Source organism: Sminthopsis crassicaudata, chromosome 2 (assembly GCF_048593235.1).
Source record: "Sminthopsis crassicaudata isolate SCR6 chromosome 2, ASM4859323v1, whole genome shotgun sequence".
Classification (NCBI taxonomy): Eukaryota; Metazoa; Chordata; class Mammalia; order Dasyuromorphia; family Dasyuridae; genus Sminthopsis; species Sminthopsis crassicaudata.
In genome coordinates this window covers 345,832,978-345,851,945 of record NC_133618.1, presented here as the reverse complement: position 1 = coordinate 345,851,945, position 18,968 = coordinate 345,832,978, and the positions used below count along the sequence as shown (strand labels likewise).

General features: G+C 34.2%; 1 protein-coding gene across 1 annotated transcript in view; it reads left to right on the top strand.

Moving 5' to 3' along the window:
* LOC141556491 (uncharacterized) overlaps nt 1-16,043 on the top strand; it is a 44,358-nt gene extending 28,315 nt beyond the window's left edge. Inside the window, exons 7-8 of the mRNA XM_074290687.1 lie at nt 13,333-13,423; nt 15,392-16,043. Of these exons, the coding sequence (XP_074146788.1) occupies nt 13,333-13,423; nt 15,392-15,508 (208 nt within the window). The 3' untranslated portion in view covers nt 15,509-16,043. The remainder of the gene's footprint in view (nt 1-13,332; nt 13,424-15,391) is intronic.
* The last annotated feature ends 2,925 nt before the right edge of the window (nt 16,044-18,968 follow it).

Sequence of the window (18,968 nt, the reverse complement as noted above, 5' to 3'; positions counted from 1 at the left end):
TTGGTTAAAGCTAAGAGAGAAGGACAGGATATAAGTGATTTTATACATGCATATCCTGTGATTGAAAATATTGACTCTGTAGGTCAAAAAAGGAGAAGATATGTACCTTTAGATTTGAATAAAATTAAAGATTTGAAAAAAGGTTGTACCCTTTATGGGGCTACATCAGCTTATGTTAAAATGTTACTAGATGGCTTGTCTTATGAAGTCCTAACCCCAAATGATTGGAAATCCATAGCAAGGATATGCCTGGAACCTGGAGAAAATTTATTATGGCTTGCAGAATTTCATGAATTATGTAAAATTCAAGTCAGATGCAATTTGGAAATAGGAGTTAACACACAATTCACTTTTGAGCACTTGACTGGTGAAGGTCGATATGGAGAGAATTCAGAACAGACTAATTATACCATGACAATATATGAACAAATTGCTAAGGCTGCAATAAAAGCTTGGGGTGTCCTCCCTGGACAGAAAGATCGCGGAGAGGCTTTCACTAAAATACAGCAAGGTCCCAATGAACCTTTTGCAGATTTTGTGGGTCGTTTGCAAACTGCTGTCAAAAGAACTATTGGAGAAAATGCAGCTACAGAAATAATGACCAGACATCTGGCTAAGGAAAATGCCAATGAGATTTGCAAAAGAATTATATGGGGATTAGACAAAGATGCTCCTTTAGAGGAGATCATAAGACGCTGTGCTACAGTGGGAACAAATGCTTTTTACACCCGGACAATGATGAACGTGGAGAGACAGGGTCCCTCCTGGCAAGGGACTTCTAGAGAAACTCGGCGATGTTTTCAATGTGGAAAAATTGGACATCTAAGAGCTCAGTGTAGGTATGGAGATACAGTAAGAAGACAGGGTGAACGAAGACCTAAAACCCCATGTCCAAAATGCAACAGAGGACTCCATTGGGCATCAGAGTGTAGAATAATTCAGGGAAATGGGATGAGGGGCCCAGGTCCAGAGCCCCAGGCAAAAAAGACTTGGGGCATGATGGCAGCTGATGTTACACCCAAAGAGCCTTTAGAAGGTCAGGACTCTGATTTGATCAACCAGCAGAAATGTAATCACATGGCAGAAAGGGATTACCTGATAAGTGAGCCAAAAGGCAATCAGATTGCAAAAATGGATTACACTTGGGGAGAATACAGGCCTTTTAAACCAACAGGGCTGTGTCCAGTGCAAACAATTCCAATGTAATTGCCATATGATGAGAAGAGATTTAGAAAGTGGTAAATAGAAGGAAATTAGATAGGTTAACTGCCTGGGGGAGAGGGTTTGCTTGTATTTCTTCAGCAGAAGAAGGAATCAGATGGGTGCCAACGAGTCATATTCGCCTTGTCCATCAGAGAGAGACAGAAAAAGAGAAAGACCTCAAAATAAAGGAGAAGATCTAAGAAACATCTTACACTGAAAGAGCATGGCTAATAAAAAGACTGTTAAAGAACTTTAAAACCAGAAGGAATCATTGGACTTCCTCACACAAGATGAGACTAATGGACAATGGACTTATGGACATTTATAAATTTTCAATTTATGATTATTTGATTATGTTATTTGTTATATACTTCTAGCATGTGTTATGTTACTATGTTACTATGTGCTTATGTAATTTATGTAATTATGTGTAATACTTCCCATATTGATGGATTTATGTATCAAGGTCATAACTGTCCTATGTTCTAAATCAAAAGAAAGGGGGAGATGTTAGGATTACTAGGTGAGAACTCAGGTTGTCTGGACAGTGACAAGGTGAGAATTCAGGTTGTCTGGACAATTACAAGGTGAGAACTCAGGTTGACTTGATAGAAGGAGCAAGCTCATTGGCTGAAGTGGTTCTTCCCAGAAGCCCTTGCATTATCCCACACCCATTCTCTGGGAGGATAAAAGAGACAACATTGGGCCCAGAGAGCAGATTGGACTGGAGAAGGACAAGAGTTAAAGAAGAGAAGACTCTGCACTACATCTGGCTTGACGCAGCTCTCTGCAGGAAGGGAAGTCACTTCTCTGGACAAGAGTTAACAGCAACTGCCTGGAGACAACGGTTCACTACAGGAAGAAGAATCTGTCTGAGAGACACAGCAGATCTCTTCCCAGAGAGCGATCCGGCAGCTTCTGGAGACAACAGCTCGCTACAGTCCTGGGTAATTCTAATTGTGGCTCCTCAGTATTTAAATTGTTTCTTTGTGGCTGCTTGCAGTATCTTTTCCTTGGTACGAAAGTTTTGAAATTTAGCCACTATATTCCTTGGGGATTTAATTTTGGGGTCTCTTTAAGGAGGTGATCGATGGATTCTTTTGATGGCTATTTTACCTTCTGAGTCTAAAATATCAGGGCAGTTTTCTTTTATGATTTCTGGTAAGATAATGTTCTTTTTTTCATCATGGCTTTCAGGAAGTACAATAATCCTTAGATTGTCTCTCCTAGATCTATTTTTCAGGTCAGTTGTTTTTCCTAAGAGATATTTCATATTTTCTTCTATTTTTTCATTTTTTTGTTTTTGCTTGATTGATGCTTAAAGTCTTATTGAGTCATTTACTTCTATTTGTTCAATTCTAATTTTTAGTTTATTATTTTCTTCAGTTACCTTTATTAGCTCCTTTTGCAATTGGCCAATTAAATTTTTTTGTTCATTGCATTCTTTTTTCCATTTTTTCCATTTCTTCTTGCAATGATCTTATATACCCATTCTATTTAAAATAACTATCAATGGTATAAAATATTTGGGAATCTATTTGCTAAGGGAAAGTCAGGAACTACATAACCAAAACTATGAAACAATTTTCACACAAGTCAGATCTAAACAATTTGAAAAATATAAATTTTTTATATCAAAAATATCAATTTTTGGACAGATCAAGTGAATATAATAAAGATGACAATACTACTAATCTCTTTATTTAGTGCTATACCCATCAAACTCCCAAGAAACTATTTTACTGATCTAGAAAAAATAACAAAATTCATCTGGAAGAATAAAAGGTCAAGAATTTTAAGGGCATTAATGAAAAGAAAAGCAAATGAAGGTGGCCTAGCTGCACCATATCTAAAACTATATTATAAAGCAGTGATCATCAAAACCATTTGGTACTGGCTAAGAAACAGAATAGTTGATCAGTGAAATAGGTTAGGTTCACAGAACAAAACAGCCAATGACTATAATAATCTAGTGTTTGACAAACCCAAAGACCCCAGCTTTTGGGATAAGAACTCACTATTTGACAAAAACTGCTGGGAAAATTGGAAACTAGTATGGCAGAAAATAAGCATTGACCCACACCTAACACTGTATACCAAGATAAGGTTGAGGTGGATTCATGATCTAGACATAAAGAATGATGATATAAACAAATTAGAAAAACATAGGATAGTTTACCTCTCAGATCTGTGGAGAAAGAAGGAATTTGTGACCAAAGAAGAACTAGAGATCATTATTGATCACAAAATAGAAAATTTTGATTATATTAAGTTAAAAAGTTTTTGGACAAACAAAGCTAATGCAGACAAGATTAGAAGGGAAGCAATAAACAAAAACCATTTTTACATTCAAAAGTTCTGATAAAGGCCTTATTTCTAAAATATTTAGAGAATTAACTCAGATTTATAGGAATTCAAGCCATTCTCCAATTGATAAATGGTTAAAAGATATGAACAATTTTTAGATAAGAAATTGAAACTATTTCTAGTCATGTGAAAAGATGCTCCAAATCACTATTGATCAGAGAAATGCAAATTAAGAGAATTCTGAGATGCCGCTACACATCAGATTGGTTAAGAAGATAGGAAAAGATAATGACCAATGTTGGAGGGAATGTGGGAAAGCTGGGACACTGATACATTATTGGTGGAACTGTGAACAGATCCAACCATTATGGAGAGCAATCTGGAACTATGCTCAAAAGTTATCACTGTGCATACCCTTTGATCCAGCAATGTTTCTATTGGGCTTATATCGCAAAGAGATCTTAAAGGAGGGAAAAGGACCCACATGTGCAAACTGTGGCAGCCCTTTCTGTAGTGGTTAGAAAATGGAAAGTGAATGGATGCCCATCAATTGGAGAATGACTGAATAAATTATGGTATATGAATGTTATGGGATATTATTGTTCTGTAAGAAATGACCAACAGGATGATTTTAGAGAGGCCTGGAGAGACTTATATGAACTGATACGAAGTGAAATGAGCAGAACCAGGAGATCATTATACACAGCAACAAGAAGACTAAACAATCAATTCTGATGGACATGGCTCTCTTCAACAGTGAGATGATTCAAACTAGTTCCAATTGTTCAGTGATGAAGAGAGGCATATACACCCAGAGAAAGGCCTGTAGGAACTGAATGTGGACCACAACAAAGCAGGGGCTCCCACTGTGCTTTCTGTGGTTGAGTTGGAGATATCACAGCTGGTCTAGTGATCTATCCTTCTGAACAGAAACACTGATACAGAAACACTGCTGTGTTTTGGCTCAGAACTTCCCACTAAATTCCCTACACAGAGCCTCTCTACTACCCATGCTGCACCTGCAATCACTCAGTTTCCTTGCCTTTACAAAAAGAGCTGCTGTAAACATTTTTGCACATGTGGGTCCTTTTCCCCTTTTTTTTTAATCATCTCTTTTGGAAACAAACCCAATAGAAACACTGCTGGATCAAAGGGTATGCACCAGTTTGATTGCCTTTTGGCTTCTAGAATGATTGGAGAAGCTCCACCAATAATGTTAAGGTCCTAGTTTTCCCACATCCCCTCCAACATTTATCGTTATTTTTTTCCTGTCATATTAGCCAATCTGGCAGGTATAGTGACTGTTCCTCATGGTTGTTTTAATTTACATTTCTCTGATCATTAGTGATTTATAACACTTTTTTCATATGAGTAGTTATGATTTTAATTTCTTCATCTGAAGAGATTTATTCATATTCTTTGATCATTTATCAGTTGGAGAATGGATTGTATTCTTATAAATTTGAGTCACTTCTCTACATATTTTAGAAATGAGGCCTTTATCAGAACCTTTGGAAATAAAAATGTTTTCTTAGTTTTCTCTTTCCCTTCTAATCTTGTCTGTATTAGTTTTGTTTGTACAAAAAAATTTTAATTTAATATAATCAGAATTATCCATTTTCCATTTCATAATGCTCTCTAGTTTTTTTTTTGTTTTTTTTTTTTTTGGCCATAAATTCCTTCCTTCTCCATAAATCTGAGAGGTAATTTGTTTTATGTCTAAATCATGAGCCAATTTAGATCTTATCTTGATATAAGTTGTTAGCCATTGATCAATTCCTAGTATTTTCCAATTTTTCCAGTAATTTTTGTCACATAAGCTGGAGTTTTTGGGTGTATCAAACATTAGATAAATGTAGTCATTGACTGTTGTGTCTTGTGAACCTAATCTATTCCACTGATGAATTACTCTGTTTTTTAGTCAATACCAAATGGTTTTGACGACTGCTGCTTTATAATATAATTTTAGGTCTATCTACTGTTATTTTAAATGGAATTTCTCTTTGTAACTCTTGCTGCTGGCTTTGTTGATAATATATAGAAATGCTGATGATTTATGTGGATTTAGTTTGTATCCTGCTGAAGTACCCAGGCAAGAGAAAAACAGGGCAGACAAAATAATGAAGTTTTAAAAGAACTTATTACTGGCCAGGACTGATCCCCCAACACCAAGACTGGAGGGGTCAGTATTGAGTGGCCTCAGGGCCATATATTTATAAAGAGAAGAGAGAGAGTGAGACATCAAAATGTTTCTTGTTACATTTGTCATAATAAAGGAATTTCTATTCTAAACAGGAGGCAAAAAGTTATCACTCTAAGGGGGTCATTCCCAGACAGCAATAAGCAATATTTCTTTAAGCTTATCATGTTCTCAAGGTCTCAGGTTTTTCAGGACAGCACATCTGGGGTTGTAAAAATACTATCTGCATTAGGGAGTAAAGAACTAGTACAAAGATTCAAGATTATGTTTCTCATGGTCCCATTTGGGATGCTTTTCCAAAACTTCACTGCAAGTTTGCTAAAGTTACTAATTTCTAATAGCTTCTTTAGTTTATTCTCTTAAGATTCCTTAATCTACCATAATATCTCCTGCAAAGAGTAATAATTTTGTTTCCTCTACTACTAGAGTATTCCTACTCTAATTCCTTTAATTTCTTTTTCTTCTTTTATTGCTAAAGCTAACATTTCTAATACAGTATTGAACAGAAATGGTAATAGTAAACAACCTTGTTTCACCCCTGATCTTATTGGAAATGCTTCTAGTATATCCCAATTACATATGATGCTTGATGATAGTTTTAGATCTACTAATCATTTTAGGAAAACTCCATTTATTCCTTTACTCTCTTTATCATGTTAGAATTGAGTGTTGGATTTTATCAAATGCTTTTTTTGCATCTATTGAGATAATCATATGATTTTGGTTAGTTTGGTTATTGATATAGTCAATTATGCTAATAGTTTTCCTAATTTTGAACCAGCCCTGCATTCTAGGTGCATATTTGGTCATGGTATATTATCCTGGTGATAAATTGCTATTTTCTCTTTGCTAATATTTTATAAGATTTTTGGATTAATATTCTTTTTTTTAAATTATAGTTTTTTATTTTCAAAATATGTACATGGATAATTTTGTACATTGACTCCTATCAAAACCCTGTGTTCCAATTTTTTCCCCTCCCTTTTCCTCCCTTCCCCCATCAGCAAATGATCCAATAATATGCTGCACAAGAAAAATCAGATTGGATCAGTATTCTCATTTTTTGACATTGCTTGGTTTTGGTATCAACACCATATCTGTATCATAAAAGGAATTTGGTAGGATTCCTTCTTTCCCTACTTTCTTAATAGTTTGCATAGTATTGGAGTTAATTGTTCTTTAAATGTTTGGTAGAATTCACATGTAAATCCATCTGGTCCTGGAGATTTTTTCTTAGGGAATTGATTAATAGCTTCTTGTATTTCTTTCTTTCTTTCTTTCTTTCTTTTTTTTAATTTCTTTTTCTAAAATAGGACTATTTAAGTAATTTATTTCCTCTTCTATTAATTTGGACAATCTATATTTTTGTAGGTATTCCTCATTTCCCTTAGATTATCGTAATTTCCTCTTCATTGGTGGAAAGTTTTCCCTTTTCACTTTTGATACTAACAATTTGATTTTCTTCCTTTTTTCTAATAATTATCTAATTTGTTAATTTTTTCATAAAACCAACTCTTAGCTTTATTAGTTCAGTAGTTGAACTTTCAACTTTATTAATCTCCCCTTTTATTTTCAGAATTTCAATTTTGGCATTTAATTAGGGGCTTTTAATTTGTTCTTTTTTGTAGTTTTTTAAGTTACCTGCCCAATTCATTGATCTTCTCTTTCTCTATTTTATTCAAGTAGGCATCTAAAAGATAAAAAAATTTCCACTAATAACTACTTTGGGTGCATCCCATAAATTTTGGTATGTTGTGTCATTTTTGTCATTCTTTTAGATGAAATTATCAACTTTTCTATGATTTATTATTTCACTCATTCTTTAGGATTAGATTAATTAGTTTCCAATGAATTTTGGTCTATTTTTTTCATGTAATTTTTATTGTATTAGGATCTGAAAATGATGCATTTACCTTTACAAATGCCTTTCTGTATTTGATTTTCTTTATATCAATTTTTATATAGGTTCCGTGTATAACTGAGAAAAAGAGTATATTCCTTTCTGTACTCATTCAGTTTTCTCCAAAGGTCTATCATATCTGACTTTTCTAAAATTCTACTTACCTCTTTAACTTGTTTCTTGTTTATTTGGTAGTTCAATTTATCTAGTTCTGGTTAAGTGATGTTGAGATCTTCCATTAGTATAGTTTTGCTGTCTATTTTCTTCTTGCTGGTCTCTTAACTTCTCCTCTACGAATTCAGATGCTATACCACTTTGTGCATATATGTTTAGTATTACTATTACTTCATTATCTATGGTACCCTTTCGCAAATTGTAGTTTCCTTCCTTATCTCTTTAAATAAAAATCTATTTTTTCCTTTTTTTATTTCAGCTGAAGTATAACAGATTCTGCTCCAGCCTTTTACCTTTACCCTGTATGAATCACTCTGCTTTAAATGTGTTTCTGGTAAATAACATAATGTAGGATTCTAGTTTTTAATCCAGTCTTCTATGCACTTCTTTTTTATGAGAGAGTTCATCCCATTCACATTCACAGTTAAAATACTATTTTCTGCCATCTTATTTTCCCAAAGTTACACTTTTCTTTCCTTTCCCCCTTTTGCTTATGACTACCACCTCCCTCAATCTGCCCTATCCTTTTACAGTTTCTCCCCCCTTTCTTATCCTTTTCCCTTTTACTTCTATCCTCCCTTTTATTAGCCTCCCCCTTTTATTTCCTCTTTTTTCCTCCTACTTCCCTAAAGGATGAGACAAGTTTCTATATCAAACTAAATATGTCTGATATTCTCTCCTTGAGCCAAATCCAATGAGGTTAAGATTCATACAATGCTCATCCCCCCTTTTTTTTTCCCCCTCAACTGTAATAGATCTTTTTTTGCCTCCTCATGTGATATAATTTACCCCATTTTACTTCCCCTTTCCTCTTTTTCCAGTGCAATACCTCTTCCACCCCTAGTTTCTTTTTCATATCATCATAATAAAGTCAAATTATACCTATCTCCTCTAAGTATACCTCTAACAAAGATACAGCTCTCAAGAATTAAACATCATCTTTTGATACAGGGATATAAACATTTTGACCTTTAAAAAACATAGATTGTTTTTCTTCCCCCCCTTTCCTTTTTTTTTTTTTTCCTTCTCTTGAGTTCTCTATGTGAAATCAGTTTTTCTGTTCAGCTCTGTTTTGTTTTTTTTTTTTTCATCAAAAATAATTGAAAATCCCCTATTTTATTCAATGTTCATCTTTTTCCCCTAGAAAATAATGTTTTATTTTGATGGATAGTTGATTCTTGGCTGCAGTCCAAGCTTCTTTGGCCTCCAAAATATCATATTCCAGTCCCTTTGATCCTTTAAAATGAAAACTGTGAGGTTCTGGGTAATCCTGATTTTGTGGTTCCTTGATATTTGAATTGTTTCTTTCTAGCTGCTTACAATATTTTCTCCTTCATCTAATAATTCTGGAATTTAGCTACAATTTTCCTTGAAGTTTTCATGTTGGAATATTTCGATGGTTATTTTACCTTCTGGTTCTAGGACATCAGGGTAGTTTTCCCTGAGGGTTTCTTGAAAGATGCTATCTAGGCTTTTTTACCCCCCTGAGGCAATTGGGGTTAAGTGACTTGCCCTGAGTCATACAGCTAGGAGGTATTAAGTGTGTGAGGTCACATTTGAACTCAGGTTCTCCTGACTTAAGGGCTGGTGCTCTAACCACTGCACTAACTGCTCCCTAGGCTTTTTTGTTGTTGTGGTTGTGGTTTTAGATTGTCTCTCTTGGATCTATTTTCAAGATCAATTGTTTTTCCAATGAAGTATTTTACATTTTCTTCTTTTTTCTTTTCTTTTCTTTTTTTTTTTTTTGTTGTTGTTTTGTTTTGTTTAACTGATTCTTGATTTCTCATTGAGTCATTCACTTCCATTTGTTCAATTCTAATTTTTTGTGAATTATTTTCTTCAGTTAAATTTTTTTTACCTCCTTTTTAATTTGGCCCGTTGGGCTTTTAAAAGAGTTGTTTTGTTCATTGGATTTTTTTCCCCCATTTCACTGATTCTATTATTTAGGGAGTTGTTCTCTGTTTCCATTTCATGAATTCTGTTTTTCAAGGAGTTGTGTTCTTTTTTCCATTCCTCAAATCTATTTCTTAAGGAATGATTTTCTTCAGACAATTTGTTTCCTTTTCCAAAGCTCTCATTTCCTTTCCCTATTTTTCTTTTAACTCTCTTTTTAGATCCTTTTTGAATTCTTCCAAGAGAGCCTTTTGAGTTGGAGAACAACTCATATCATCCTTTAAGTCTTCATCTCAAGACCTTTTGCTTTAATGTCTTCAGGGTTTAAGGTCTCTTCTTCCTTGTCTCCATAGTAGCTATCTTTGGTCAGTTCTTTTTGCTTTTTTTTTGTTTATTTTTAAAGATTGAGGTCTGCTCTTAGGGCAAAGGAGAAATTGCCTTCCCAGGTGGTCCTTTCTCTGTAGGTGACACAGGCTTCACGCTGCCCTAGGTCAGTGCTTCTAGCTTTATTCCCATGCTACAGTTGTAGCCAAGTCCCACTTGTTTTTCTGGGGTTAGGGGGCTCACTATTTGCCATCTGTAATTGTGTTGGACATCTCACAGGTAGTCTGCTGACACTGGCTTCAGAACCAGAATAGAGTATCCAATGCTCCTCTCCCACTAGATTCCCCAGTGGAGAGCCCTCTCTTCCCTATCCCTTTCTGTACTGGGCCTGTGCTGAGCCTTGTCCCACCTTCCCTAATCAAGAGAGACCTTTCTTGAAGTTCTTCCAAAATATCTTCAGCTGGGATGATTTCAGAAAGGCTTGGAGAGACATGAACTGATGCTGAGTGAAATGAGCAGGACTAGGAGATCATTATCAATATTATATGATGATCAATTCTGATGGATGTGTTCCTTTTCAACAATGAGATGAACCAAATCAGTTCCAATTGTTTAGTAATGAATAGAACCAGCTACACCCAGAGAAAGAACTCTGGGAAATGAGTATGAACCACTACATAGCATTCCCAATCCCTCTATTTTTGTTCACCTGCATTTTTTATTTCCTTCACAGGTTAATTGTACATTATTTCAAAGTCCAATTCTTCTTATGCAGCAAAATAACTGTATGGATATGTATACATATATTGTATTTAACATATACTTTAACATATTTAACATGTATTGGCCTATCTGCCATCGGGGGAGGGGGAGAGGAAAAGGAGGAGAAAAACTGGAACAAAAGGGTTTTGCAATTGTCAATGCTGAAAAATTACCCGTGCATATATCTTGTAAATAAAAAGCCATAAAAGTAAAAAAAAGAATCTTCTGCTGTAAATTTGTTATTCTCCAAAACCTGTATAGAGGCTTGATCTAGTGTGGATTCTGAGGGAAGGCAGAAAGGTCTCGAAGACCTATCTAGTCCCTGCTATCTTGACTCTGCTTCTCCCTACAACGTTCTTAGAAAGTCTTATTTTACTTCCATTTTCTTTCCCCAAAAGAGTGACTTTTGCATTGGTTATCATAGACAGTTAACTAAGGAAATAGTAAAATGATATTTAGTTGCCCTTGATATAAATAAAGGAATGAAAATCAAAAGGCAATGAAAATCAAATTTTGATATGTAAGGAGCAGGCAAGTGTAATTTCTGTGGCCCTCAATATTATTTAATTTCTTTTTCCAAGTAACAAAGTGTTTTTAATATCTTATTCTCACTTCTTCCCATCCTCATTAAATAACTTTTTAACAATTACCAAATCTCTTAATACATATCTACTTAATTTGGTAAAACAATTTCCCACATTATCCCTATCTACATATTATGTCTCTTTCTGCTTTTTAACCTAATCATTTCTCTTTCAGAAGGTCAACAGCATATTTCATCTTCAGTCCTATGTTGTTTTTTTTGTTTTGTTTTGTTTTTTCCTGAGGCTGGAGTTAAGTGAATTGCCCAGGCTCACACAGCTAGGAAGTGTTAAGTGTCTGAGACCAGATTTGAACTCGGGTCCTCCTGAACAGTCCTATGTTTTATCATCATATTGATTAAAGTTCTAAAGTCTTTCAAAGTCGTTTTAGTGCTGATACTATAAAAAATGGTTCTCCTGGTTCTATTCACATCAGTTCATAAACGTCTAACTCCCTCTGAAATTGTTCATTTTTGAATACTTATTGTACTATAAGAAATGAGCGGGAAGCTCTCAGAAAAACTGAGACTTATTTAAACTTGTTCAGAGTAACATGAACAGAAGTAGGGGAACATTCTACATACTAATAGCAATATTATATGATGACCAACTATGAGTGATTTAGTTATATTGGAACATCATGATCCAAGATATTTTTGAAGGTCTTATGATGAAAAATGCTATCCCTCTCCAGAGAAGAACTGATAGAGGTTCTTTATTTTTTAAGATAGATCTTCATGCAGAGTGAAGCATGTTTTTTCTTTGCTTTTGTCTTTTTTTTTTTTTTAAAGGAGTAAGGGAGTCTGTGTTTTCTTTCACTGTATAACCAACATAAAAATATTTTGCATGACTGCACATGTAGTCATTGCTTGCCTTATCAGTGAGGGAGGAGGAGAGGAAAAGAGAGAATTTGGAGCTCAAAATTTTTGAAAAGTGAATGTTTTTATATGTAATTGGAGAGTAATAAGATATGAAATTATTTTTTAAAAAAGAAATCATCTATTTCATCATGGCATTCATACTACACATGGTATTCCTAAATTCTTAATATAATTTAAAGCTTTGAGACACCTTTGTATAGTAGATTAGAAAACTAGAGTCATGCACAAAACCACAAATTTTCATTATATATAAATTGCTTTCTTTTTTAAATACATAATAAATTCAGCTTGTGAGAGCTGACCTGCATATCTGTGATTCTGTCTGGTCTTTTATTCTTTTCTGTGTATTTTTAAAATCACTACAACAAAAATTCTTTTCCTTTCTTTTTTTTTTTTTTTGGGGGGGGGAGGGAAGGGAGAGATGGAAAGTCAATCCTATTTCTCACTCCCCCATTGAGGGGGTAGATGGAGAATAAAATTGCTACATAATCAGTCAAAACAAATTCCTTCATTGGCAGTATCTAAAAATGTATGTCTGGAATCCATCACCTTTCTGTAAAGAGTTGTGTAATCATCTTTATCATTATTTCTCTGAAATTATGGTTAATTATTGCATTGATCATAATTCATAAATCTTGCAAAGTTGTTCTTTTTTAACTGTAGCCAGCTTGAGGGGCTTGGAGATGAAATGGGGGGGAAAAAAAGGATAAAGTAAAAAGCACATAGTAGAGAAGAAAAAAATAACCCACAAGGTAGCAAAGATGAACAGTTATAAACATAATGTTTAATTATTATATATGCTTTCTTGAAATGAGAATTCTTACATATTTTGACACCTCCCTGGTTTTGCTGGGCACATGACATTGTTTTTTTCCTTTTTCTGTCTTTTTCTACTTTGTTTTTTTATGAAGCAAATAATACTATAATAAAGCAAAAATTGTTTGTTTTGAAAGAATTTAATGTCCACCATGAACTTATTATAAAGTAGCTCATTTTGCTCCCTACATTTTCTGTATTTTTTTTAATTTTGGGTTATAATAGTGTTTTCCAATCATCACTAATCACTGTTTATTTTATAGAAAAAAAAAATTTTTTAATGTTTTTCAGAGCCTGGGAATATATCAGTCATAATGTGAAGAAAAAAGGAACCTTATTAGTAACAGTCCCGAGTCTTAAAGAATCTCTCTCACATCTACAGGTTTGTCAACAATTTTTTTTTTAACCTAATTGCTCATTTTTTATATAATATTTCACAATTCAATTTATGTTCAGTATGATCATGGTGACAAATTAGCATAACCTTGTGATTAAAGCATTGCTTTGATATTAGTATGAATCCCCACCCTAATAAAAATTTCTCCACCTAGATTTTTATGTTTTCAGTGATAGAATTTAAAGATATTAGAAGTAGTAAATGAGAAAAAATTTTAATGCATACAAATCATAATTTTGTATAGCATCACAGAAGTTTCAGGCTTACTTAAGTTTAAAGCAAACTCAACCCTTGAATCCTACTTTTAATGTAGCCAGTTTTAAATCTTACATAAACATTTAGCTTCTTTCTGCCTCAGTTGTACAATGTATAAAATAAGAATTATATTTAGCAATAAATTCAACACATATTAATGATATATTGTTAAATTAATATTCAAAGACCTTTGAGATCCTCAGGTGAAATGCATTCTTGCAGCCTGTTACAGAAAATTATATGCATTGCTGGTTTTTAATACCTAATTTTTACATTGAAATGTAAACACTGAAGTCATTAGTTATTTGAAACTTAGTCACTTAATAATGTATAATCTCTTTATGTTAAATTTCATGCTTATTATTTAAAAAAAATTATTTAGTGGCATTGTGGTGTATAGCAGAGGTGTCAAATGAAAGGAACAAAACTTCTGAGTGTTCCAGAACCAGATTAAATGTTTAATAAAACAATAAAAATATAATAAATTATAGCTAATGTTCATTTGTGGTTTTCTAAATAACAGTGTGGCCCACAAAGATGGTTTTATTTGAGTTTGATGCCTTTGAGTTTTTAATAGTGCTAGCAGGTGACCCTCAGCAAATCATTTGACATTTCAGTGGCTCAGAAAGCTATTTATTATAAATTTCAGAGAAGATATAGATCTTTAGCCTTAGAGAGAGTTCCTTAATGTAAACTCCTTATACAGGTGATATCAAAATGACAGGTTAGAATAAAAAAAATTTGGTGATACTGTCACATATTAGAAAAATGACTTCCCTCAGTAGTCCATAAACTTGAGTTTACCACCCCCACTTCTCCCTTTCTTTAGAAATGACTTAGCAACATAAACTATACACAGTTGTTTCTTTGCTACTTGAACAGTTCATTTCAAAAAGACACTGCCACTAAGTGATTTTGAAAAAATAACATGGATTATTATAATATAAGAAAAATGTAGATTATTAAGTAACAATAGCTAATGTGATTTCAGTGTTTGCATTTCAAAGTAAAAATTGGATATTAAATATTAATCTAATATTAGATATTAGACATTAAATTTCCTCTATAGTAGGAAATAGGAATGCCTTTTATCTGAGGATTTCAAAGGTCTTTGAATATTAATTAAACAATTAAATAGTTCAATTCAAAAAGAATATTTTTAGTCCCTATTGTGTACAAGATATTAAGCTGTCACTATAAGGATAAAAAAAAAAAAAATTCCTGCCTTCAAGGTGCTTACATTCTATTAAAGGTTTATAATATTTACAAAAATAAATAACAAAAATATTTTCAATTCAGAGTACTAAAAACTTGGAAACTCAAAAAAATCCTCATAGGGCAGATGACTCCTAAGTTGTGGGGCACACACACACACACACACACACACACACACACACACACATTTAAAGCATTCAAATTTGGTTTGATGCATTTGGGTTGTTTTTTTTATTCTAAATGTTGCATTTCTTTGTTCTGATCTCATGACAGTATTAATATTAATTTAAGCTCATTTCTAAAATATTTTAATTAAAGTAAATATAAAAGCTCCTTCTAGATATTAATTTTTATATGATTCTGATTGATAATGTAATCTGTTCTCAATTTCTCTATTATGAGTTTTTAAAATTTCTAGGAACAAGTTTCCTCCCTTTTCCTCACAATTTTTTATTTATATAGTTTTGTCTTTGTTATTTTCAGGTGGCTATACCTCTGAATGAGTGGGTTGAAGAAGTACAGTTGAACTATGATGTATACACAGAAAAAGACATTGATAGAGAAGCACTTGAACAAATTCATTTGTATAAGATCCTTTAGAATTAAGATTGATTTACTGTTTTATGACATAAGAGGATGACATAGAGGATATCTCAAAAAGTCTTAGTGCAGGTTAAATTTATTTAATTTTCAGTATCCCTGATTGACTGCATTTTTGAGATACAAGCAGCTTATTAACTTTTTATTAAAACACTTTTAACAGTTCAAATTTGATCTCAGACACTTAACACTTCCTAGCTGTGTGACCCTGGGCAAAGTCACTTAACACCAATTGCCTAAGGAAAAAAAAAAAACACTTTTAATAAATGCGTCTCATTTACACCTAAGTCCTAGTCAATACTATTAATAACGAAACCTGTGAAATTGTCACCTTCAGAGTCACAGGTCTACCAACAATGCACTAACATCCTTGTTTTTCCATGATTTAACATCTTTCCCACTTTATAAGAACTGAGATAAAGCTTCAGTTTTGTTTTGATTTGCCTTTATTCTATTAGTAATTTGGATTATTTTTTTTCATATGATTTCCATTTTTTCAATCTTATGTAATGAAAGTTATCTATTTTATCTTTGGCAATTGCATCTCTTGTTTGGTTAAGAATGCACCTCTTACACAAAGTTGTTAGGTATATATTCTGCTTCTCTTCTGATTTTTTAGTAATATCACCAGATATTACTTCATAGTGGATTTTTAAAAATATGTTCTATAAATTACTTTTTACACTGATACCAAAAATATGAAAAAAATGTTCACGCTTTAAATATTGGGGAAGTACTTAAAGTAACTGAAATATCACTTTCCTTAATACTCAAATGGATCTTATGATCTCATTTGAATATTCCTCTAAAAATAAGAATCTGTCATTTTATGCACAGACAAAAATAACAAACAGTTCCTACCACCAAGGAATTTATATTCTGTAGGGGAAGATAATGTATATATAAATAGATGTAGTGAAGGTGGGACTGGCCAATTAGGACCCAGACCTTAAGCTTAGGTGGACTTTTATTTACTAAATTGGGGCTTTCTGCAAGAACCAGGCTTACCATTCCTGCTATACTTTTAGGCAAACTGTTCCCCCCTCCTTGATTTGATCCTAAGTTCCTGTGCTGACCTTTACTTTTCAGAATTAGACTCCCTCTGGATCTTTGGGTTTCAGAATACTAAATTTTCAAGTCTCTTTCTCTGTAGTTTCTCATATAGTGCTAGGGATCTCAAAAGTCTTTGGCCTGGGCTGTCCCTGTCTTAGTGCTTTTACATCATTATGGTGCTTGTAGTTAATTAGGGAATGTCTGGTCTTATTCAGGATTTCTAACCCATTTGGGGCTTTCTGGTGAGAACCCTTAGGTTTGTTGGTTTTTAGATAGAACCTACATGACTAAGTTTAATGACTTGTTTGTGTGTGTGTTGACATTAGATTTGTTGGTGCTCCTGCTGGAAGCTTCTCTTCCTATTTCTTGTGGGCTTTTGGCTAATCTTTTATGCAATTCTAATGGGAGGGCAGGTCTTTATGAGCGTTCAAAAACCCTTGTTTCCCAGTTCAACCTTCTCTACTCCTATGATTTGTTATTTCATTCCACATCAGCTGGAAAATGCTGCCTTCACATAACCTCCTTCTAGCTTTCTCTTTGCTTCATTCTTCTTAAACCTACTCTGTTATCACCACAACATCCAGTCATTCCTTGTACTATCACCTATTTTACCCAAGTTTTCAGCACTCCTCTACTAGCCTTACTTTCCTTTCTCTAACTTTTGACCCTTTAATTAATCAGAACTCAACTTTGTATTGTATTCAACTCTTGAATGCCCTGCTCTGTTTCTCATGGCTAATCTCTTTCTGAACCCCAGGACTATCCCACTTCTTTACTCTAGGACAAAGCCCTGGAAAACAATCATCCATCCCGTCCACTAGGAATGATCTGGACAAAGAGCCAACTAAAAAGCTGAAATATTATTTGTCCAAAACAGTCAATTATCTTTTCGCCTAAACTAGTCCCTCAACCTCATTTATTTATTTTTGTTTTGGGTATCGTTGTTTTTTCTCTCATATAGGTTTGCAATCAAGGTGTAACAAATTCTTCTCCCTTATATTCAAGAGTTGCCAAGTCTTGTCAGTTCTGTTTCCCCAACCTATACTACTTGTCCTTTTCTCACCCAGTTAAGAAGGAGTTCATGAATAGCTGCATCCCCTAGACCATTGGCATTGCTTCCAAGTAAATCAGCTAGTTCATGTAGTGCTAGATCTGGAATCAAACCCAAGTTCAAATATGATATTGAAGGGACCCTGAAATTCTCTAAAACTCCTTGAATGACAGATTCTCCTTGAATCCTGGCCTCTATAAAAAGATCCTGAGAGATGGGCACCATCCCTATTGATAACACTCATTACTAATTAAGCTTCCTATTGAATTAAAGAGACTCATTCAGCTTAAGCTGTACCCAGCCCCATCAAGAGCAACCCCCAGCTTGTAGCCAAGGCTTATAAAAGCTCCTTTGCAGAGGAGCTAATGTGCCATCTTTGGCATAGAGCAAAACTCTGCCTGCTGGGATGATATTCTTTTCCAGCATTACCCTCTCTTTATCTCTCTCACCTATTTCCCTAATGAAACTTTATGCCGGGGGGCAGCTAGGTGGCGCAGTGGATAGAGCACTAGCCTTGAATTCAGGAGGACTCAGGAGTTCAAATCTGATCTCACACACTTAACACTTCCTAGCTGTGTGATCCTCGGCAAGTCACTTAACCCCAGCCTTAAAAAAAAAAAAAAAAAAAAAAAAAAGAAGAGCTTAGTGTACTCTAGGATGGTCTCTATAGGTCCATTTCCACACATGGTCTAAGGAAACTTTATGCCTCTCTCTGTTGGGATTTCTCTACTAGAAACTTTACTTTTCTGCCAGGAGTCCTCCACTACTTTATTCTCCTGTCAGGACCTTACTTTATATCTCTCTGTTGGGACTTTGTCACTAAGAAATTCAGCCTTTCTATTCACGCATAGCAAAGGCTGACTTCCCAGTGCCTATAATAAACCTCTTTTACTAATCTAGGTTTTGGGGTTCGTAAAGGATCTCTGTGCTGCCAGAAGGGGGGTTCCCAAAACTCCCTACCCATGTGCCAAATCCCAAAGGGGTGTAGGGAAACCAAACCGCTTCATTTGGTTCCCTGAACCCCAAACCTGTCACTAGACCTCATCATTTAACTCCATGATCATCAGGAACCCTAATCTCATCATTTGGTACCCTGACCACCCTAAATCTAGACTTCATCAATATGAGACACTAACTTTGTGACCAGGATAAAGCATTATACCTCTTAAGCTACCTCACCTATAAAATGGGAATCATAATAGTACCTTCCTCCTAGGGTTGTGACACTCAGTTATGTAAAGTACCAAATACTATGCCTGGTATATAGTAGATGCTTAATAAAGGGTTTTCTTCATCCTTCTTATAATCTGCTTCCCTTAGCCACTGAGTGCAATAGTTCTTATAGAGAAGGAGCCC